General features: G+C 37.4%; 3 protein-coding genes across 3 annotated transcripts; 1 reads left to right on the top strand and 2 right to left on the bottom strand.

The window, feature by feature from the left end:
* Nucleotides 1–1,607: 1,607 nt before the first annotated feature.
* On the top strand, nt 1,608–8,357 carry LOC122304575 (putative ETHYLENE INSENSITIVE 3-like 4 protein). Its single transcript, XM_043116838.1, is given in 3 exon segments — nt 1,608–2,210; nt 5,071–5,079; nt 7,530–8,357. Coding segments are annotated over 3 exon segments (1,440 nt in total).
* A 5,532-nt stretch (nt 8,358–13,889) lies between these two features.
* Nucleotides 13,890–19,009, bottom strand: LOC122303804 (type I inositol polyphosphate 5-phosphatase 5-like). The gene is made up of 10 exons (XM_043115767.1): nt 18,753–19,009; nt 18,535–18,643; nt 18,252–18,326; nt 17,472–17,547; nt 17,278–17,382; nt 16,253–16,829; nt 15,858–16,051; nt 15,593–15,701; nt 14,657–14,805; nt 13,890–14,577 (listed from the first exon to the last, which is right to left on the bottom strand). The coding sequence occupies exons 1-10, from the start codon at nt 18,873–18,875 to the stop codon at nt 14,349–14,351; spliced, it is 1,746 nt and encodes a 581-aa protein (XP_042971701.1). The 5' UTR covers nt 18,876–19,009; the 3' UTR covers nt 13,890–14,348.
* Nucleotides 19,010–23,057: 4,048 nt separating this feature from the next.
* Nucleotides 23,058–24,836, bottom strand: LOC122305794 (protein DOWNSTREAM OF FLC-like). Its single transcript, XM_043118342.1, has 2 exons — nt 24,607–24,836; nt 23,058–23,614 (listed from the first exon to the last, which is right to left on the bottom strand). Exons 1-2 carry the CDS (start codon nt 24,773–24,775, stop codon nt 23,286–23,288), a joined length of 498 nt encoding a protein of 165 aa, XP_042974276.1. The 5' UTR covers nt 24,776–24,836; the 3' UTR covers nt 23,058–23,285.

The raw sequence follows: 24,836 nt of genomic DNA, 5'->3' as shown, positions 1-24,836 counted from the left end.
GTATATTTTGAACTTGGCAGGAACAGGTTAATTATTGGTTTCGTCGCACTGGTAATGCGTCTCAAGTTAGGACTATATTTGATATTCTCCCTTCAATTGTCTCCTAGAAGCTTTGGGATCAACGTTGCAAAGCCAGGTATGAAGGCAAGCTTGAGACGGTGGTCTTGGTCTGGCATGTTATTAAACTTTGAATTCATAGAATTATGTAATTAATCATTAAAGTGTTGAGACTCCCAATTAAGGATATTGATTTCTTAAAAAGGTTGGAATATTCTGATTTTAGTTCCAAAACCAAAGAAGGTTTTTGTGGTTAGATGGAATAGGCCATAGTAGAATTGGGTAAAAGTTAATATTGATAGGAGTAGTTTGGGTAATCCTGGGCCAACTGGTGCCGAGGGCGTTATTCGGGATTCTGGTGGTAATTTATGTGCAGCTTATTCAGTTCTTTTGTGTCAGGGTTCTAATCATGGTTTTGAATTTCGAACCATACCGGTCGGTACGGCTGAAATATTTCGTTTCAATGACTTAGCTAGTACAGAAAAGGATATAGTTTCGTACCAGTAAAAATTTTGGCCGAAACTGGCCGATATTTCGGCCTTTACTTTTTTTTTCTTCTTTTTTTCATTTCTTCAAACTGCAAACTCATTTTTTTATCCCAAATTCAGACCAAGCTATTTATAATTTATGTATATATGTATTTATATATAATTTATTCATATATCGACTATTCTGACACGATACACGAAACAGTACTAGTATTGAAATATATCGTTCGAATGCCTTAACTGATACAGCCTCCGATACAGTATTCAAAACTTTGATTCTAATAATTTTGTTGAAATGAGAAGTTTGCTGGAAGTGATTAGGAGGTGTTGTTAGCTTGGTTATCATCAAGTTCACATTGAGACAGACTTTCAAATTCTTGTTAGATAGATTACTAGAGAGTGTAATATTTGATATCTTGAGAAATTTTGGGAACATATTAAGACTTGTCTTGGATGCATGGAGTATAAAGCAAGTCATGTCTTTTGAGAAGGAAATGTTATGGCTGATTTACTTGCAAAGTAGGAAGCTAGGGGTTCAAATATAAACTAGAATGATGACAGACATATGTTGCCCAATAAGTTAAAAGGTCTTATTCGTATGAAAAGAATTGGATTGCCGTATATACGGATATCTTAGTGAGGTACATGATTAGTTGTATTTATTTTACTTTCGCATTTTAATTATTAGTGTGCACTGACGATTCAATGCAGGTTGTTTGTGTCTCTGGTTTTTTGTTGGTTTTTCTTGTGGTTTTTTTTTTTCTTATTATATGGAAATTTGTATGATGGTCTTATAGTCAAGGTTTTTTTGCCTCCTTGGTTTTGGAATTGTTTTTTTTTTTTTTTGTAATCCCAGTGATTGGTTGTAACCATAATTTGCTTCCGCTATGAGTGATGGTTATCTATAAAATTTGAATATTATCCTTTTCTTAAATTTATAAATAAATAAAAAGTTGGTAAGAAGTAGGAAGTCTTCCTAAATAATTTATGTCATAATTAACACATGCAGTACGATAGTATTGATACACATTTGCAACTCAGTTTTCAAGCAAATTATTTAACATGGTGGAAATCCTTGGAGAAATATTTGATCCTGAAAGTGCTCGTGAACTGCTAGAAGAAGATAAAGCAGATAATATCAGCTAAAATGAGCTCAAGAAGCGCGTGTGGAAGGACTGGATACGGTTACAAAAGCTCAAGGAAAAGCATGACAAAGAAGAGCCCAAGTCAACGGCAAAACAAGATCAGGCATATAGTCAGAAGAAGATGTTAAGGGCACAAGATGCTATCCTCAAGTCCCTGGTGATGATCATGGAAGTTTGTAAAGCTCGAGGTTTCGTTTATGGTATAGTCCCAGAGAAAGGAAAGCCTGTTACGGGCTCGTCTGATAGTTTACGCGAGTGGTGGAAAGACAAAGTCTAGTTCAATCAGAATGCTCCTCTTGCCATTGCTGAGTTCTTGCTTGTGTTGGCGCAAGTAGCTCATGAATCAAATCCAAGTTCCTTTTTGCATCTCCTTCTTGATTTGCAAGATACTACTTTAGGGTCCCTTCTTTCTGCCCTCATACAACACTGTGTCCCTCCTCAACGAAGGTTTCCTATAGAGAAGGGCTTACCTCCTCCTTGGTGGCCTACTATGAAAGAGATTTGGTGGGGTGAACAACAAATCTCTCAAAGGGAATACATTGAAGGAGTGAAGTCCATTTCATTGTCCTGTGACCGAGATGTAGAGCAGCAAACCAACTCAAGACAAGAGGCAAAATAGTAGACCAAGCCACTATCAGTAGATGACGGAGGGACTCCCACTACACTGCTACGTTAGTGGAGGCAATTTGTTAGAAGTGCTTGCAGTCATGTATAGAGTACAGTACAATGTCAGAATTAGCTGCATAATTTTTATTGTCTTTTTCTCTCTAGTATGCCGCAAGGTTGTATATATATTCTGGAACTTTATATTCATTTTTTTTCAATGAGAATAGAGCAAAACAGTTCTTTTCATTCCCTCTTTTCTTCACTTTTCAACATGGTATCAAAGCGGGTCTAGTGATCCTCTATTGTTACTTCATCATCTTTCAGGATTTTTCACATACACCTTCAGTGCATATAAACCTTCCCATCGTTTATCATCATCAATGGCAGAAACCAATTCATCTGCTCACAATATCCCCATATCTCCCACAGAAGACCCAACGAAACCTTTTTATCTTCATCATAGTGACAACACTCATACTATAGTCATCTCACCCCCACTCACGAGATCAAACTACATCTCATAGAGCCTTTCTTTCACTCTAACCATCTCAATCAAAAATAAGTTTGGGCTTTCTCAATGGGAATATCCCAACTCCAAAATTGACTGATCCTCTTTACATCCATTGGCTACACTGCAACAATCTAATTCTTTCATGGATTCTTAACTCCATTTTGAAAGACATAACTTCTAATGTCTTCTACATCAGCTCTGCAAATGAGGTTTGGGAGAAGCTTAAAACATGTTTTTCTCAACCTAACAATGTAAGAATATACCAGTTACAACAAAAACTCGGAACTATTGTTCAAGGAACACAATCAGTTAGTGAATTTTTCACCCAACTCAATGTCATATGGGAGGAGCTGCGCAACTACATGCCACTGCCATGTTGCTCTTGTAAACTCTGCACATACAAGGCACTCAGCTCCATTGGTGAGGTACAAATTTCAGACTATGTTTTCAAATTTTTGATGGGTTTGAATGATTCCTATGAAGGCATTAGGGGATAGATTTTGCTTATAAGTCATATTCCCTCTTTGGACAAAACCTTTTCTATGATCTTGCAAGAAGAGAGACAAAGGGAAGCACGTGCTATAGTGCTACCCATTGTTGAACCTTCAGAACTCGCAGTTATCAACAGTCAAGCTAAGAGAAGAGATAAGGCTGAGATTACATGCCAACATTGTGGGAAAGTTGGTCATGCTCGAGAAAAATGCTATAGGCTCGTCGATTTCCCACCAAACTTCAAATTTACAAAGTCCAAACCAGGGTATTCTAGCAGTAATGGCTCACCCTTGACTCATTCAGTAAATCAAGTCTTCTCTCAAGGAATTCAAGCTCAACAAAATGGTGAGACACCATAGCTATCATTGATTCAGAACCAAATTCAGAAACTCATGGCACTTGTCGATGGTGAGACACCACAGCTCAATCATGGTCAACCAACTTCCTCTCTAGCACCTGAATAGTCCAAACCATCCCACAAACACCACTCAAACATGGCAAGTATACCATCCTCACACTCTACCATTTTCTCAAATTTTGATCAAAGTTGTTTTAGTCCATCTCTATATTCTGTTACACATTCAACACCTTGGATAATACACACTGGCGCCACAGATCATATGATATGTTCACCTTCATTATTCACCACCATCAATTGTGCCACCCAAGCCCACGTCCAATTACCCAATGGTGCTAAGGTTGCTATCACACACATAGGAACTGTGCAACTCTCAAATGAGATCATACTAAAAAACGTTCTGTGTCCCCCCCTTCACTTTTAATTTATTATCTGTCAGCAAACTCACTCACAACTCTCCTCTATGCATTGTCTTCTTGCATAATCATTGCTTTATACAGGTCCTTTCTTCATGGATGACGATTGGACTTGCTAAAAATTGTCATGGTCTTTATTACCTTCTACCCAGCTCTCTCGGATAAAGGACTTCCAACCCAAACTCTAACTCTCTCATGGCTCAATCAAACTCTCAAGTATACTATGCAATGAAACAACAAGAATTTGATGTATGGCACTTTAGACTAGGACATTGTCAAATCAAATGATGAATCTAATTCAGTCCTCATTTCCTGATGTTAAATGTAGAGACCAAGGTCATTGTACTGTTTGTCATTTGGCAAAAGAGAATTCCCTTTTCCACTAGCACTACTTGTTCTTCTTCAATCTTTGAGTTAATACGTTGTGACATTTGGGGTCCCTATTCCCAACCATCCTTGCAAGGACATCAATACTTCCTTACCATTGTTGATGATCACAGTAGAGTGACATGGGTTCACTTAATGAAATTTAAATTAGAGGCTAAACAAATTCTGCAGTCCTTCATTAAAATGGTAGGAACCCAATTCAACTCAAAGGTTAAACAAATTAGAACAGACAATGGTATGGAGTTTCATATTCCAGATTTTTTTCAATAACAATGGGATTCTCCACTAAAAAAACTGTGTTTACACCCCACAACAAAATGGGGTTGTGGAGAGAAAACACCAACATTTACTCAATGTGGCTAGAGCCTTACTTTTTCAAGTTTATCTTCCATTAAAATTTTGGGGTGATGCTATATTGACAGCCACTTATTTAATCAATAGGATCCCGACCCCCATTCTGAAAAATAAAACTCCATATGAAATTTTGTTTGGTTCTTTCCCTTCCTATGCAAACTTGAGAGTTTTTGGTTGTTTATGCTATGTGTCTACCCTCAAACATAACAAGACCAAGCTTGATCCGAGAGCTAAACCATTCCTATTCCTTGGTTACCCAACTAGAGTAAAAGGTTATAAGGTCTATGACTTGAACACTCACACTACCTCCATTTCTCAGGATGTGATCTTCTCGAAATCAACCTTTCCCTTCCAAAAATCTAATTCCATCACTGATTTAAATTCCAATTCCTTAAGTCTTGCATTACCACCATCCCTTCCAGACATTTCCTTTACTTCCTCTAGTCTTGGCATCCCCTCCCACTCAAAACCTATTTTCTGATGAACTTGCGTAACCCAATTCTAACACACCTAAATTCTCTTCACCTTCACCTAACTCTTCTACCTCTTCTCACTCATCACCCATCCATTCAGATTATCTTCCCATTGATACTACTCCTCCTCACATTTCTCCACAGATTGTTCCCCTTTGAAGGTCTGATTGAGTTAAGCATGCACCATCATATTTGCATGACTACCACTGTGCTGTTATTTCATCACAAAATCAGATACCTCATTCTTCCACCATTCACCCACTTGCTTCTCATCTTTCATACAATCATCTTTCACCTTCTCATAAGTCTTATGCATTATCTCTTTCTCTTATCCATGAGCCAAAAACCTATGATGAAGCGATCGTTTCTGACCATTGGAGAAAATCCATTAAATCTGAACTTTCGGCCCTTGAAGCTAATGGTACTTGGACCATCGTCTCCTTGCCACCTAGACATAAAAGCATTGGCTACAGGTATGTTTTTAAGACAGAGTTAAAGTCTGATGGCAGCATTGATAAGCACAAAGCTCGATTGGAAGCTAAAAGCTACACTCAAAGAGAAGGATTTAACTATCAAGAAACTTTTAGTCCCGTTGCCAAACTGACTACAGTGAGATTATTCTTAGATTTAGCTACTGCCCATGGTTGGCACTTGCATCAGCTTGATGTTCATAATGCCTTCCTCCATGGTGATCTTAATGAAGACATATACATGAACGTTCCTCCTGGTTTTCAGCTCAATGGGGAGTCTCATATCGAATAAAAGAAACTTGTATGCAAATTACACAAATCCCTTTATGGCTTGAAACAAGCCTCTAGGCAATGGAATTCAAAATTCACCTCATCTCTCATTTCCATGGGTTTTCATCAATCAAAATTAGATTATTCATTATTTACTAGAAATGACAAATCTGGTTTTGTGGCTCTTCTTGTATATGTGGATGATATCATGTTGGGGAGCAGTAACTTGGCAATCATTGACTCCATCAAAAATCATCTTCATACTCAATTTAAGATTCAGGACCTAGGAACTCTTAAATACTTCCTTGGGTTAGAAATGGCAAGGTCATCTGCAGGGATTCTTGTTTGTCAAAGGAAGTATACTCTAGAAATTCTAGAGGATGCTGGATTACTTGGAAGCAAGCCTATTAATACTCCAATAGAGCATAATCACAAGTTATCTCATTTTTCCATGGATTACTTGAGTGATGTTACAAGCTATCATAGATTGATTGGGAGGCTCATCTACTTATCCATTACCCAACCTGATATTACCTATGCAGTCAATTTATGGATAAACCTAAGCAAGAACATTTGCACACAGCCTATAGAGTACTTAGATACTTGAATGGGTCAATTGGGCAAGGCATTTTCTACTCCTCTAAGTCAGATATGCACCTTAAAGTTTATAGTGACTCGAATTGGGTAGCTTGCCCTAAGACACGAAGGTCAGTGACTGGTTTTTGTGTATTTCTTGGAGACTCGTTGATTAGTTGGAAGTCCAAGAAACAACCCACCGTGTCTAGATCGTCTATTGAGGTCGAATATAGAGCATTGGCTCACACAAGTTGTGAAATTGTTTGGCTCACTTTCTTATTAAAAGACTTTAATGTGCATCAAGAGAAACCAACTCTTCTCTACTGTGACAGCCAATTGGCAATTCACTTAACTAAAAATCCCATCTTTCATGAGAGAACTAAACATGTAGAATTAGATTGTCACTTTGTTCAAGAAAAGGTCTTGGTTGGGATTATAACTATGGTTCATGTGGCATCAAAGTTTCAGTTGGCAGATATACTTACTAAGGCATTATCAACTTCTACTTATCATTTATCCAAGATGGGTGTTCTTAATATTTATGCTCATCTTTAGGGGGAGTCTCAAAGAGAATACATTGAAGGAGTGAAGTCCATTCCATTGTCCTGTGACCGAGATGCAGAGCAGTAAACCAACTCAAGACAAGAGGCAGAACAGCAGACCAAGCCACTGTCTGTAGATGATGGAGGGACTCCCACTACACTGCTGCGTTAGTGGAGGCAGTTTGTTAGAAGTGCTTGCAGTCATGTATAGTGTACAGTACAATGTTAGAATTAGCTGCAGAATTTTTATTGTCTTTTTCTTTCTGGTATGCCACAAGGTTGTATATATATTCTGGAACTTTGTATTCATTTTTCTTCAATGAGAATAGAGCAAACAGTTCTTTCCATTCCATCTTTTCTTCACTTTTCAACAGAATCTCTAAGGAAAATGGGCCGCCTCCTTACAGGAAACCCCACGACCTTAAAAAGGCTTGGAAAGTGAGTGTCTTGGCATCGGTCATCAAGAACATGTCTCCTAATATGGAGAATATGAGAAGGCTGGTCAGACAATCTAAGTGTGTGCAAGATAAGATGACAGCTAAGGAGACTGCAACTTGGTCTCAAGTGGTCAACCAAGAGGAAGCGCTTCTACAGCTTAAAGATGATGAAAATAGAACAGAAGAGGAAGTAGATCGATCAAGTCATATTCTGCACAAAGGCAAGCATTTCTACGTTAACGACAGCTCCTATTTACATACCAGTGAAAAAAGGAAGCGGATGCCTGATCCACATCATTTCTCGGTGAAAGCATTGTACGCTCTCCAAAACTCTGCGCGTTCACAAAGTGAAATAAGTTTAGGCTCTGTGGACAAGAACTCGAGTACAGACCATGAATCCCAGTATGTTTATCGCACAATGTCGGAAGGTGATTATAACCAAGAAAACAATGATGAGCATTCGAGATTTGCAAGAGCCATCCCCTTGAATGATCATCCTTCCAATGATGATACACATCTGATAAGTTTAGCTGAGTGGATGAATATGGAGCTAGCACATTCTAATAAGAGCAGTACTGCAAGTGAAGTTGAAGTAGGCGAGGTATCCGTCAGTACAATTCAGGGAGATTATGCAAGCTACTGGGGAGGCGGGATTGAAGACATAGCACTGGATGGAGCATTCGAGATCCAACGAGGAAACGAGGATTTAAATCCCAATCCATCAGAAGAGATCTCATATGTGTTAGGAGATTTTCTAACAGAAAGACGATTCTAAATAAAGGAGTGACGAAATTTAATGTGGTTCGGCAATTGCCTACGTCCACAACTGCTGTAATTTCACTATGAAATAATTTTTACAAAAACTCTCTCTTGTAAACTCTCTACTCACCCACTCTGTTTTTCTCTTATTTCTCTCCCACACTCTACACCATTCTGCACATTTAAGCTCTCCTATTTATAGGAGAGCAGACCATTTACGATGCAGCAATCTGCTGCAGAAACTAAGGGGTGGGTGCCTAATAAAACAAAGGAGCAAACGGTGCATAGCTCACCGTTCACCATTTTGTCTCCACTCATAACAATCTCTCACTTGGAGACAAATGAGTCTACATATCTTCATAGCAATCATCACAGCAACTTCAAGTCATGCCTTTAAGTACGAAGGCCAACTGAAGCTACACACAGCTTCAGTTTGTCAGCAGTAACTACTTTTGTGAACATGTCTGCTGGGTTCTCTATTCCTCGAATCTTTTCAAGTATCAGCTGTCTACTATCGAGAAGAGATCGGATAAAATGGTATCGCAACTGTATGTGTTTTGTTATGGAATGAAAGGCTGGATTCTTTGCAAGAAAAATAGCACTCTGACTATCACTGTGCAGAATGCCTTTTTCATTCTTCTTTCCCAATTCCTCCAAGAATGATTGCAACCAAACCATTTCCTTCCCTGCTTCAGTTATAGCAACGTATTACGCTTCTATAATTGAGAGAGCAACAATCTTCTGTAACTTAGAAGCCCACGATACAGCTGTACCACCCAGCGTATACACAAATCCAGTAGTACTTTTTCTGCTGTCAACGTCACCTGCTAAATCAGCATCTACATATCCTTGTAGTTTTAAACCTGCTTTTGTAAAGCATAGTGACGTATCTGAAGAGCCTTGTAGATATCTTAAAATCCACTTGACTGCTTTCCAATGCTGCTTTCCTGGATTACTCATGTACCTGCTCACAGCTCCCACTGCTTGTGCAATATCTGGCCTTGTACAGACTATGGCGTATATAAGACTACCAATAGCAGATGCATAGGGTATTCTGTTCATGTATTCTTGCTCTTCCTCCGTCTTTGGCGACTGATCCTTAGTTAGTCGAAAGTGACTAGCTAAGGGTGTGCTCACTGGTTTCGCCTTGTCCATGTTAAACATTCTGAGCACCTTCTTCACATACTCCTCTTGCGAGAGCTTGAGAGTATCATTAGACATGTCTCTAATAATTCTCATACCAAGGATTTGTTTTGCAGCACCCAAATCCTTCATCTCAAACCACTTTGACAACTGCTTCTTCAGTTCATTGATTTCCTCGATGCTTGACCCTGCAACGAGCATATCATCCACATATAACAGTAGGATAATATAAGACTTGTCAAAGTTTTTCATATAGCAACAATAGTCAGCCTGCAGTCTTGTAAATCCATTATTGCACATGAGGTTGTCAAACTTCCGGTACCATTGTCGTGGAGCTTGTTTTAGGCCATACAAGCTCTTCTTCAGTTTGCAAACTAGATTCTCTTTTCCCTTCACTGAGAATCCTTGTGGCTGGTGCATATAGATGTCTTCCTCCAAATCACCATGAAGGAATACAGTTTTCACATCTAACTGCTCAAGATGTAGATTCTCTATAGCCACAATTGCCAACACTAGCCTGATCGTTGTCAATTTTACAACTGGAGAGAAAATGTATGTGTAGTCGACACCTTCCTTTTGTTGAAGCCCCTTCACGACCATTCTGGCTTTGTAGCGCTTGCTATCATTGTACTCTTCCTTAATTCTGTACACCCATTTATTGTGCAAAGCCTTCTTGCCTTTTGGAAGCTTAGTTAGCTCACATGTCTGATTTGACATCAATGACTCCATCTCATCTTGCACGGCTTTCTCCCACTTGATCGAATCTTCAATTTGTAGAGCTTCATCATAACTTTCCGATTCACCACTATCTGTTAGCAAGATGTAGTGTAGAGATGGTGAGAATCGCTGTGGTGGCCTGATTGTCCTTGAAGATCTTCGAATAACAGTGAGTGGTGTACGTTGTTCGATCTATGTATCATCATTCTCTTGATCCTCGTTCTGATCAGTGTTGACTCGAGTAACATCAAAGTCAACGACCTCAGGTTTCTTTGGCTGCTCTTCAGATTCAGCTTGTGACTTAGCTTTGTACAGAATCTGCTCATTAAATATCACATTTCTACTTATGATGATTTTGCGATTTTTATCATCCCAAAATCGATAGCCAAATTCTTCATCACCATAACCGATGAAAAAACATTTTCTAGATTTGGCTTCTAACTTGTTACGATCAGTAGAATCTATGTGAACATATGATAAACAACCAAAAACTTTCAAATGGGAAAGATTTACCTTCTTTCCGCTCCAAACTTCCTCTGGTAGATCGAACTTTAAGGGAACTGAAGGTCCCTGATTAATCAAATAGGCTGCAGTGTTAACTGCATCAGCCCAAAAACATTCAGGCAATCCTGAATTCAGCCTCATGCTTCTGGCACGTTCGTTCAGAGTTTTGTTCATGCGTTCAGCTACGCCATTCTGCTGCGGTGTCCTGGGAATAGTCTTCTGAAATCTAATCCCATTTGCAGCACAGAATTCTTTGAACCCTCCGTCGATGTACTCTCCTCTATTGTCTGAACTCAGACATTTTAACTTCAAGCCTGTTTCATTTTCAACCATGGCTCTCCACTTCTTGAAAGTATCAAATGTGTCAAATTTATTTTTCAAAAAATAAACCCATACTTTCCTACTTGAGTCATCAATAAAGGAAATATAGTACCGCAATCCCCACAAATCTGTGTGCACCAACTCCAACTTTGTAGACTTTGGACTTCTACCATTTTTCAGGAAACTAACTTTTTTCTGCTTCCCAAAAATGCAACCTTCACACATGTCGAAATCAGTTGATTCCAACTTTGGTAACTTCCCCTTGGATAATAGTACTTTCATTCCTTTCTCACTCATGTGACCAAGCCTTTGATGCCATAGGTTGGCATTTGCATCAGTAATTGCAATAGTATCTCTAATACTTGAAGTCATGTATAGAGTACCTGTTTTTGTGCCTCGAGCTACTACCATAGCTCCTTTTGTTATCTTCCATGTGCCACCGGTAAATAGTACCGAATGCCCATCAGCATCAAGTTGTCCTACAGAAATTAGGTTCCTCATGAGCTTAGGAACATGTCGCACCTTCTGTAGCAACCATGCACTTCCATTGGGCAGATTGATTGGTACATCTCCCATGCCTTCGATTTCCAACGCTTCACCATCTGCTAAGTACACCTTCCCGAAATCACCAGTGACATAATTCTGCATGATTTCTCGGTGTGCTGTAGTGTGGAATGAGGCTCCTGAATCTAACACCCAAGATTCAATTTGGTTGTCGACTGAAAGGAGTAAGGTATCTCGGAGATCTTCTGTTGTGGCATTAGCAGAGTCATGCTCATTCTTCTTCCTATCTTCCTTGCAATTATTTTTGAAGTGGCCAATCTTGCCACAATTCCAGCACTGTACTTGTTTTCCGGATCTAGATTTACTTCTGCCTCTTCGGAACTTCGATCTACCCCGATTTGAACTTCTACTAGCTCCTCTACCTCTCGTCTCGAGGTTTAAGGCAGAACTGGAAGTTGATGCTTCTCCTGTATCTCTTCTGCGTTCCTCGCTAAAAATATGGTCCCGGATATCTTGATACTTCATCTTTGTTTTGCCATAAGAATTGTTAACTGTTGTTCTCATGGCCTCCCAGCTTTTTGGCAATTGAGCTAGAGCAATCAACGCATGTACTTCATCATCAAATTCAATCCTCACTGAAGCTAATTGATTGATGATGGTGTTGAACTCATTCAGATGCTGAATAACTGGAATTCCTTCTGTCATTCTCAAGTAGAATAGCTTGTACATCAAATGCACTTTGTTATTGGCTGATGGCTACTCGTACATGTCTGATAGAGCTTTCATCAAATCCGCCGTGGTCTTTTCCTTTCCCACATTGTGTGCAACTGATCTTGACAGTGTTAGTCGAATGACTCCCAACACTTGTCTATCAAGGGAACTCCAACCTTCTTTGCTCATGTCATCTGGCTTTCTTCCTAGGCGTGGAAGATGTAGTTTCTTCCCATAGAGATAATCCTATATCTGCATTCTCCAGTACGCAAAGTCTGTACTGTCAAATTTCTCGATACCAACACCTTTAGCTTCTTCTCTAGCCATAACTTTACAAATGAGTTCAAATTCAAACAAACAAAGATCACCGTTGCGTCTAAAACACTCGAATTAGCTGGAAACGAGTCCGGAATTATCCAAATAGTTTGTCAGCACTATTTGATCGTCGCGATGGAACTCCAACTAGCGTGATCTAGCTCAAAATGATCTGCAACACGTGAATGGTTCAGATCTAATGTACTGATGCTGAACCTCAAAATTTCGACCGTCGGATGAGTCCGGAATGATCTAAATAGTTGAAAAGCACTATTTGATCGTTGAAATCGGACTCCGAATGGCTTAGATCTAGCCGAAAACAGATCTGAAAAATGGATGGTTCTGATCTGTCTGGCGCGTGAGATACACGCGCTGCACAGTGCGCGTGGGCGCGTGTATTACACGCGCTAGCACTGTGTGCACGTGGGAGAGAGTGAAGCGCGTGGGAGCATGTCCTTCACACATCTTCAACTTCTGGAGCGCGTGGGCGCGTGTGGTGCACGCGTCTTCAACCTCCGGAGCACGTGGGGGAGCGTGGGTTGCAGCAGATGCACGCACCGATCTTCTAGGGGCGCGTGTAGGCTCGTCCGACCTCCATTTTTTATTCTGTTTGCGGCAACGGATTCGTCTCGACGCGAGGAACACCCTGGAATTGTCAAAAATTGATTTTGAGCAACTTGAATTTTCGGACAACTCGAATCAGAGCTCTGATACCAATTTTTAGGAGCTTTTCTAACACAGAGACGATTCTAAATAAATGAGGGACGAAATTTAACGTGGTTTGGCAATTGCCTACGTCCACAACTGCTGTAATTTCACTATGAAATAATTTTTACAAAAACTCTCTCTTGTAAACTCTCTACTCACCCACTCTGTTTTTCTCTTATTTCTCTCCCACACTCTACACCATTCTGCATATTTAAGCTCTCTTATTTATAGAAGAGCAGACCATTTACGGTGCAGCAATCTGCTGTAGAAACTAAGAGGTGGGTGCCTAATAAAACAAAGGAGCAAACGGTGCATGGCTCACCATTCACCATTTTGTCTCCACTCATAACAATATGATCAAGCTACAACTTCTATTTGGGATTTGGGATTTGAGTGGAACAAATCTTAAATAGAAAGTTATGTCGATCGCTCTGCAATTTTGTCTTTGATACGATTCTGCTGCTTTACTTCTAAGAGAGAAGTATACGCATCAAAGTTATGGTGTTCGGGATACATAGCATGTTCTTTGATTATGTTTCCATCCCCTTTTCCCCTTTTTTAGCAAGTGTTAGCATCTCTATCGATATCTCATGTGTAACCTGGTCCTGTGAGGCTATTACCACAATTAGATAGATATATATACATATATATTGCAATGCAGTTAGTTTCTACTTATATTCTTCAGCCCCTATTAGTTCATCTTGTTTTGATTCTGGAAAGAAAACTTTTTGAAGGACTTAAAAGCTGAATTGGATATTCGAGAATAACTAATATTTACAAGTCCCCAATCCGATGGTTGAAACTGATTCAACCCTTATCGCCATGCAGTGGTTTCTCCAAGCTTTCAATTTCACCTTGGAAAATTTGCTCTATACGGGATGGTTTTCTGTTTTCCAGCTGGCTAATCATGTTATGGGAACTTGTCTTTGGATAGAGCTGGTCTACCATTTAACATGGGCAGCAGCCCAGGTGATTTTCTTTTGCTGTATGAAGCTTCTAAAGTGATTAGCTGCTTCGAACTACTTTGCATTGATCGGTCGATCGCATATAAGGACTTTCTGAGTTTTTTCTCCGAAAGAGAAAATCAGAACTCATATAAGCAGTGGCTTGGAGGCATACATGAGTCTTCTTCAAACTCCATTCTTTTACCAGCGCATGAATATCCCTTTCTGAACCTATTAATATTTTCGTTTCTTAGTTCCACCTCTACCGAGAAAACCGCACACACAGGTCTGTGATCCGAGAATCTCGATTCTCCGCGAATGTAAGATAATTGTTCAATGCCATTACCATGCCATAATATCCTGTCGCACCTAAAAATCAAGCTCAAACTGGTCAGATCTTTATTATAATAAACTTGTTCACTTTCATGAAAAAAAGAGAATATATTACCATGCAGGGGTGCGGCGTTTCTTCTTGGATTTAACTGTTTCCCCGGCGTAGGAATCCGAATTGAGTGAATATTTATAGGTGGGGGCAAACAAGATCCGTCCCTCATTAAATCCACTAAATACTCTTCCTGCTTCCTTCTCTATATTCAACTGCATACACCCATTAGTCAAAAAGGAGTCAGCTAGATTCATATGATAATTAATCTATATATATATACACACACACCCTTGATTTTATACACCATGATGATATAACAGTAGTACTGGATCGTTTGCTCAATATATACTTGCTTAATTTAATCATAAAGGGAACGTGATCCACATGTTTTTTCACCAATTCTGAAGGAAGGACTTCCTAGCTAGATGTTTCTCCCAAAAATATGGGGAAAAAAAAAAAAAAATCAACTCCAATATTGGCAAAGACACGTGTTGTTTTTTTATTGGTTAGCAATGAGAATTATATATTTTTGTGGATTAAGGGGTGGTTTGACTCGAGAAGAGATTGGATGATTTTTGAAGAAAGATGTAAATTAAATAAATTATTATTATATTAATTATATTTTAAAATTTGAAAATTTAAATTAAAATTTAAAAAAATTAAATTATTTATTATATTTTGTGTAGAAATTTAAAAAAATTATAATAATAAAATGAGATAAAATGAAATGTTTTCTAAATTTTGAAATGTTTTCTAAATTTAAGTAAAGTACAAAATGTATTTTTTTAATTATGTTATGAGTTTTTTAATATTATTTAAAAAAAGTTGACTTTTTGGGGGATTCACCCTCGGCCTGCACCCTCGATGGTGGGGGCACTACTGTTGAATTATTGACAGAGTGATTGGACGCTCCGCTTCTTAATTAATTTTTTTTATTTTTTGAAGTCAATTAATTTATTTTCTTAGATCTAGGCCCTAGCGTCTAATAAAGCAACAAACCTGGTCCTTCACGAGGAGGGTGTCCCAGTCATTGTCCTCTAACAGAACCCTTGTTTCATCATAGCTCAGAGCTACCCGATAATTCAAATCTCCAAGCCAAATTATACGACTGCAATTTTGTAACCATAAAACATTACAAACCAAACATGATTAGATGTGAAGAGGTGAGAACTACGAAAATTACAAAAAATAGTAAGGCTTTTTGTGTGTACGTGTGTGCAGGTCCATTATTGCAAGATATACGATCATCTGTTACAATGCTTACTCGTGTTCAATTATCCTTTCCGGTACTCGACTTTTAGGGTCTTTGCAAATCTTAGGAAACTGTGTACTCTTCAGGATCTCAGCCACATCAGCGTTCCTTTTCAGCTCATTACCCTCCTTCTCCCCAGAAGCCAAGTGACTGCACACGAAGCAAAAACTTGTTTGGTGCAATGACATGCTTATTGATATGCATCCCTGCAAAATACCATTCCATGTTATTGATACTCATTTCTAATGGTAGCAGCTACGTTGAACACCAACAAAACTATATATGATATAGTATAAGAACTAATTAATCGGCCAGGTAATCAAGCACCTCCCAGCTTCGAGCCTATTCAGCAGTATACTGGTCTTGTTTCCGTACTAGACCCTTCAAACTGAGGAGCTCAAACGTACCTTATTTCGAAGGCAGCCCATTATTCCTCTTCCCACCGAAGAGACTCTGAGATGACCAATATGTGGAACTAATTCCTTCCTAGCCCATACAGAGAGGAAAATCCCGACCATTTGCTTGCTTTCTATGAGAAAGTAACTCATCTTGCTGGGGGAGGAAGGTCGTATTTCTGCAACTGAAAGTAAATCGTCCACAATACTATCGCCACCAATATCATGAGCAGATTCTGTGTATAATCTGCCATAGGAGTCAATACGCTTGTCTGGCCTCCACTTCTCCCGGGAGTGCAAGTCCACAGGGCAGTTGCAGTTCTTGATAAGGTTTTTATCTGCCCTTAAATGCCTAATAAGGGCTTTGAGAGAAGACTTCTGGAAGAAGTGATGACTGCTTGGGACCTTCGAGTCCTTTGGGATGTTGTCTGAGACAATGGAATTAGGGCCTAAATAAGAAGAAGAGTAAATAGAGTCATGCTGTGGTTTATTAAGTGCTTGGCTTATAAGGGCCAGCCATTTTGCGGCAGGTTCATTGTCTTTAATCACTAGAACATTTCCAGCGCTTAGAGGAACAATCTCCTGAAACCTGAAGACAACAGAAACTTAGAAATCAATTAAGTTGTTTCGCTTCAAGTTGACATTAGTACTTGAACACTGAATGACTCCATGCATTAAGATTTAGAAAGATCAACACCTCACGAAACATATTCAAGAGTACTGCCAGGTTCTCATCTGCTCACACCTCCACTCCCATCTATTGTTTTTCAAATTTGTTTCACTTCCTTTCAAAACTAGTTTCCAATATTTTATACAGAACATGATATATCTTAGATTTCTTCCATTCATGAGATGCATGCTTACTCCAATTAATATCCTCTATGCAATAATATGCGATGGCTAAACCAAAGGAAGGAATTTTCATTTGAAACATATGATGTTGCTTTCCAACGATACACTGTAATTAATCGGTCATTTAATTGAGTTGACATATAAAGAAGGTTAAACATGAGTGTGAATTTGTCACTACATCGTACCCCAATACATATATGTCTGAAGCGCCCTCCACCTGCAAAAGCTCTTCAAGATTGAGGCCATTGTCGGGGGTCTTTCCTCCAACATTCCACGTCGCTACGAATATCCTGCACACCAACGCCAGTATTCTCACGGTAAGAATACGAGCTGTCTGATAAAAAAAGAAACAAGAAACGAGAAGAGTACCAATTCATACCGGATATCCTGAAGCTGTACAGTTGCCGGTGCCATAGAAGAGTCTTCAAGAATGGACAGGTTTGGGCATTCGATCCCTGGACGAGCCAGTCTTTAAGAGTAGATAAGAAATAAACACGGCCGTAGTTTACATTTTCATGAGAACTACTGAAGTGTAGTCGTATTAACGTTTTCCAAATGATAACGCCAAAATGTCTCATCAGGCATAAAAATTCCTACTGTAGCTAGCCGTTGTTTTCTTCTCCCTTTCATTATTCATACGAATAAAATAATAAAAATTCATCGCTGTTAGGTAAGCTACCAAATAAGGAGATTTAGTCTTGTCTTTTTGGGTACGTGGCCTGTGCTTATAACACAAATTCAGCGTACGTATTGGAAAAAAACCTTCTCTGAGTTTTGCTCAAGCTTCAGAAAGAAAAATAGCTGTAACAGCTACTGTACGTAGCATTTATTTATTATATACAACATTAAATGTTTAATAAACCATTGAAAACCTAATTCGTAAAATCTCGATCTCGGCCTGTCTCTTATACTCCATCGATTGATTTGTAGTTAATGATAATGCCCTTTGTCATTATAATAAATGAAATTAGAAGGAGCTGTGAAAATATTGATTTTCTCACACACTCCCAAATATATAAATTATAAAGTAATCCATATATAAACACTTATCATAAAAAGTTGAATTTCGATTTTTCATAGTATTTTTACTATATATTCTACGTACGTACGTGTAAGGGTTGAGAATTCTGGGCTTACTGCACCTAACAGATCGAGATACCTGTGAAACTCCTACTCCCAAGCGGAGACGACCCCATGAGAGCTTTTCTCCTTGACGTGAGCCCCTTTCCGATTTCTGTCGAAAAAACAAATAATTTTTCTTATGAGCAATAAAATAAAAAATAAGAGAGAGAGAGAGAGAGAGAGAGAGAGAGAGAGAGAGAGAGAGAGAGAGAGAGAGAGAGAAGTGATGTAACTACAGAAATAAATCCAAAAAAAAAAAAAATTTAAAATAAAAACCATAAATGCTCGGTAGTACAAGGCATTGATCATATATAAAATACCAAGATCATCTCCATAAGTATCTGATTTGAATAGATGATCATCGTCATGATGCGAGGCTGGCGTTCCTCTCTCGCCACGCTTTGAACTGAAAATCTTGTCAATAATTGACTTTTGTCCCAACAGAAGAAAAAGGTAACAAATGATGATCAGCACAAATTGGCTAATTTCCTCAAAAGTCAATAACTCTTTATAATTAACAAAACATATACGTACGTACCCCCTTTTTCTTTTCGTTCTGGACAGAATTGTCAAAGGTGGCGGTCGCAGGGCTAGCGTTGGTAGAAGTAATGGCAGTAGTGCCGGGGGCGGCAGCGTTATGTTTACTCGACGGGGAAGACATGCATTCATTAATTCGAAGAACTAATTGAGAAAATTATGAATTCTCTTAGACGAAATCGGAGAGAGAGAAAGGTTCTGGGGTTTGTTTGATGCATAATTCTTTTTTGTTTGGCCTTTGATATTTTGTAATTTTGGATATGGAAGTGTTTTATTTTATTTTATTTTTTTGGGTTCCCCTTTTCTTTCATTTTCTGTTTCAAATGACGAGACTTTGCCGCCACAGCTTTCGGGAGACTTGGGATGGGAAAGAGGCACAGGAGTTGTAAATTAATTATATATAGTCAGTTTACAGCCCAAAAATTAACTAACCCAACTACGGACATCATCGATCGTAATTGTCATTCTTTCCTATAATTATTATTTATTAATGATGTAAAAACTTATCAAAATAATTAATTTTTTTAATAATTTATTTACAAATCAGTATAAAAAATATATCTTTCACCTCATTGATTTTACATAATCATTGAGAAATTTAAAAATCAACAAAAAAAACTATAAACACAAATCACATTTCACAACATATTACATAACTATATTTTAAAAGGAATATTTTTGGAAAATAACTTATAAAAATAGCTACATCACAAAACATCCTCATTTTAAAACATATATTGTGAAATATATTATTATATATATTGGGTAGGTATCATCTGTTTGTATATATAGAAATATATCATACATATATATATATCATTACTCTCGGATTTATCATGCTATAAAATGCGTGCCTTCCGCATCTTTTTTAACATTCTTAATCATTAAGAAAAAATTTTAAAAAAATATATAATTTTATTAATACTCATTTCCTTAATCATTAAGTAAAATAAAAAATTAAAAAAAATCAAATACAAAAAAAGTTGTAGATAAATTATAGTTGAGTAGTAATAATATCATTTTCTTTTTGTAAAAGTAATAACTCCTATTATAACTCTTCCAAATCTGATCCTAAACATGCAGTAATCAATACCTTTACATAATTTCAAGAAAAAATAATAATAAAGAAAAATTATAAAAATGTTTTATCTCAATCTCATTATTATAATTTTTTTAAAATTTTTACATAAAATATAATAAAAAAATTCTCTTCTTTAAATCTCAAAACAGTAATATTATTATAAAATAATATTATAATAATATTTTATTTAATTTTTAATTTATATCTCAATTTACTGTTCAAATAATACTTAAAAAGTCTGAAACTAAGTCTGTTGATTAGATTCTGAGTTCCGATTATCCAGGTTGATTTGACTGGAATACATCCTTGAATTAATCCGAGCTGCATCCCCGGTTGATTTGTTCATGGCATGTAGCCGCCCATGCATTATTTTTCCTTTAAATTAGATGCTATGCCCGAACCAGAAAATTCCAGGCAGGATGATTGCAAAAGCAGTAAAACCCCCTACCCCAACTCAAAAAAATAAAAAAGAACATAAATCTGATAGCTTCAAGACTTCGGAAGATGAGATTTGTTGAATGTCTTTGAAGTTAAACGTACAGTTTCACATGAGGATTCCCGAGCTTCCGGTGCGAAAGGCCCAAAACTGTGTACCTCAAAGCAGGACGCAATAGATTGATGGAATACCGCGGGCAACAATAGAAATGCTTAGCATCCACAAAGAGTTTATAAAAGAAAACTTTTAAATTAGCTTAATTTGATAGGATACATAATTAGATTAAAATATATTTTGTTATAAAAGAGATTAACTTACTTTTGTAAGACTTATATATAGACTGATCACTTCTCTTCTTATAATTCAATCAGTCCAACAATATCAAAAAAAGTCATGTTACTTACAAGTCTAGTTTGTCAGCACACCACTTCTTGTACATCCCAATTAATTATAGGGGGGGTGGCCAAGATTGATCTCCGAAGTCCGACCCCATCATAAATATATTTAATAGTGTATATATATATATATATGTGTGTGTGTGTGTTTGTGCATGCGCTCATATAAACTCAAGCGGACAAGTGAACTTGGATATGCCCCCTTGGCACTTGGCCCATTTTACTAGGGGCTATAGCCCGCCCATACACTCGCTTGATCATGTGAGTGGATTGCCCCACCCACTCCAGGCAAGGCTTGGGCGGGTGGCTCAGGTGCAGGTATTAAGCCCTTACTCCTACTTAGTGGGTCAAAATATAGGTTTGCAAATAGAATTTTTCGTACTAATATTATATTAGTATCATTTTCAGGATACAGGAAATTAGAAATTAAACTTTTATTTTTCCCTCATAATATATAATTCTATCATGATTATGTTTGATAATTCTTCTGGTTGGAAAATATAAAATTCAAAAAGAAGTATTAATATAATAATATTATATTATTCCTTTGTCATCTTGCATTTTATAACAATGATTAAATTCAAAATAAAAAGAGAATATTATTATTTAGGTTTACAAATACTTATACAAGTTATACATTTTAACTCAATAACAGGAATTTTTATTCATAGATTTAAGTTTTAAATATTATACTCATGTTATTTGATTAGAAATATTTATATTCTCAAAATGTTGAAACTTCATCATATAAATAAAACATCGATCAAGAAAAACTCTACATGCTACATTCACATCTCATTATGATGAGGTGGCATTGACAAGCAACTTTTTAATTTTTTTAAAAATAAATAAAAAGATGATTGAATAATGGTAAAAGTGTTACATTTTAGTAGGATAAAATCGTAGTAAGTAGTATATATTACTCATCACGAAACTTGTGGAGTAAAACAAATACTATTTATCATCTTTTTAATCATCAACCTCTCAATATTTTTTGATGTAACACTAAATGATTAGTAGACAATTAGTAAAATATAACAAATAATTTTTTAATAATTCATGTCACATTATGAGAAGATAAAAGAATGTTAAATGAAAGGATGCACAAAAAAAAAAAAAAAATCATATTCTTAATTAATTTGCACAAATTCTTGTGATCCAATGCTTGAATGTTGTGGTCGACGGAGCTGATGTCATGAAATTCACATAAAATTAGGTCAATTTCAAATTGGGTCAATTCTTAAATAAGAGGTAATAAAGTACCATTTCAATTCTCCAGTACTCGCATGGATATCATGGGATCACCTCTATGATCTCCATATAACTCGGCGACATTAAAGAGGCATTTCTGATCTCTCTTGTACAGCTAACTTCAAGCAATTGAAACCTGTACCCTACTTCTAATTAATTTCCAACCAAATCCCAATTCAAATATATTTGTTTGTCTTGAATTTTGCTACATACAAGCGAATTCAATTCTCCAATACTCGCATGGATATCATGGGATCACCTCTATGATCTCCATATAACTCGGCGACATTAAAGAGGCATTTCTGATCTCTCTTGTACAGCTAACGTCAAGCAATTGAAACCTGTACCCTACTTCTAATTAATTTCTAACCAAATCCCAATTCAAATATATTTGTTTGTCTTAAGTTTTGCTACATACAAGCAAATTCGTATATCAATTTGTATACAAATATTGCTGACTTCATATTTAAAATTTAAAATGATACTATTTTTATTAAAATCTAACTTTATGACCAATAATGTTGAATGAATTCGCATATTGTTACTGATACGGGAGTTTAGCGCCAAAGATATTTACTTTCCATTTATTGCTTTTCGAATAAGGAAACTAAGGCATTGACTTGCCATATTTTGTTATGTAATCAATTAATTAATTTTGTTAAGTTGGCGTCGTTTGCGTGCGTTGTTTACATACGTACGTACGAATAAATTAATGTAAATCACTTCCTTGTAAGTTTACTGCTTATAAGTCGGGAAGAATTATTTGGATGTTATCAGAAAATATTTCAGCAACGTGTTGCCGACATGGGGCCCCTCTCAAAACAAACCACTTTTTCCTTTGATTTATTCACGATAGGTAGAGCACGCCGAGTTGATCCGGCGTCTTTTCCTGTTGAACTACCAATTACGCGATCAATCGCTCGTGCTCATAACAGTTACGCAGAATCATTTATAATCAGATTTTTTTATCTTTATATTTGTGTTGCATCGAGTGAGCAATAATTAGATTATTATAAACTATGCACTCGGTCAAATTTCTGATAAACAAGAAGCATAACCAGCTAAGCAGAAAGCCCGTTTCCAAGAGGCAAAGGCAATTGCTCCTCTAATTTAATAAACTCAAACAAGAAGCTACAATTATTGTGTTGAAAGCCACAATTAATGAAGTGTCCAAAGTTACATATATATAGTTGAAGAAAGCATCGGGAATATTAAAATAACTTAGTCCCATCAACTAAATAAAAGAGATAAATGCATGCCCTACTATCATGCATTGAGAGCAATTAAAAAGCAGGCCGAGGTCTAATATTTGAGATGGCATGGCGAATATATATGGATTAGCAAACACAAAGTTAAGGTCCTTAATTCCATTTACTGGTCATCAGATTCCAAGTACTTCTTCAGCAGTTCGGCGCAGCCAGGCAGTGCCTGATCCCTCAGGAAACCCATGGAATTGGCAAAACGCATGTCATTAAGCACACCATTGTTACGGGTGACTATGATATTGGCTCGGGCACGCCCCGGATCGGCTAATTGGCAGCCGGAAAGTGGGCTGCCAACCAGAACGGTCTCGCATATTTGGTCCTGATGGTCGTCTTCCACCAGGATGTCGTATGTTCCTGTTGAGTTGGTCACTCCTTCAACGCTGTACAAAACCTGTAGAGTTTTCCGGTCTCTGCATTCTAATCTAACCTTTGCACCTGGCAACCATATTTATTTGGTATATTCAACTATTACAAAAATAATAGACATCGATAACAATAGGCATAAATTTTGAATAAACAATTGTAGAATTCATCTCACATATATATATGAACAGTACTCCTAATTAAGGATGTTTAATGAGATCAGTAGCATACTGAGGCAACATATATATTTACTTGGGAGTTATTTAATCAGAAGATGACTAGAACTGTATGGTTATAGGATTGATAATTGTAGGATTAAATCCAAGATCCCCATCAGGAGTTTGACGATCGACCATGCTGATCTATAGTCAGTACTCGAGTGATTATATATATGCAACGGACACTTACGTAATTCTTATGCGACAAAACACCCTGATATATATCACTCTCTATGGATGTACGTGTGATTGCATTGGCAATATGGCATGGACACCCAAAATTTTCTACACGCTCCCCCAATCTGAACCCTACGAAGAGGCTGCCATTGTTTTATTTCGAGCAGACATTTTAGTACTAGCTGCATAGAAGAGCAAAAGAATAGAGATCTCGCTAAGGTAATTAACTTTGTCAGTCTCAACTTAATAGATCGTACGTAATTGTTCCTTCAACTTAAAGCTAGTTTATGCACTTTCACTGCATGCATGGGAATCCCTTAAGGAAGAAGGCTGGGAGAGTTATCACTTTCTGCCGATCGAGGTCTACTTTTTGACCAAAGTGTCTTTAATTCCCCACAAAATAAAAACACCTTGTAAACATGCCAGTCGTAAACCTACGAGTCATTCTTATACAGAGTGCTTAAATACAGTTCCAAATCGGGGGAATGATCAGAGAGAGAGAGAGAGATGCCATTAAAGTGACACATTTCCATGATATTTATTCGATCGAGTCCTTTATTATGCAAAAACAAACAATAAATCAAGGATGGTATATTAACCATACGTAAGTCTGACCCCAAAGAGACTAATTACTAAATGTATTTTCGAAAAGGGGGTTGTACTAAGTACCGGGAATGTAAGTGGTGGCGGAGGTCTCAAACCCGCAGCGGCAAGTGTCGCAGTAGACGTTTCCTACGATACGAAAGGGTCTGAACCCCAAGCTGCCTGCAGTGACAAGCGCTGGGAGGACGCAGAGTGCCAACAGCAACAACAGCCTAGTAGTTGTAGTATTCGCCATGCCTTTCAAAAGAATATAGTCACCAGCGAAGACACAAAAACTAAATGAAAAATGAGAAATG

Source organism: Carya illinoinensis, chromosome 3 (assembly GCF_018687715.1).
Source record: "Carya illinoinensis cultivar Pawnee chromosome 3, C.illinoinensisPawnee_v1, whole genome shotgun sequence".
NCBI lineage: Eukaryota > Viridiplantae > Streptophyta > Magnoliopsida > Fagales > Juglandaceae > Carya > Carya illinoinensis.
Note: the sequence above shows the minus strand (reverse complement) of the source record. Positions and strands in the feature narration are given on the sequence as shown.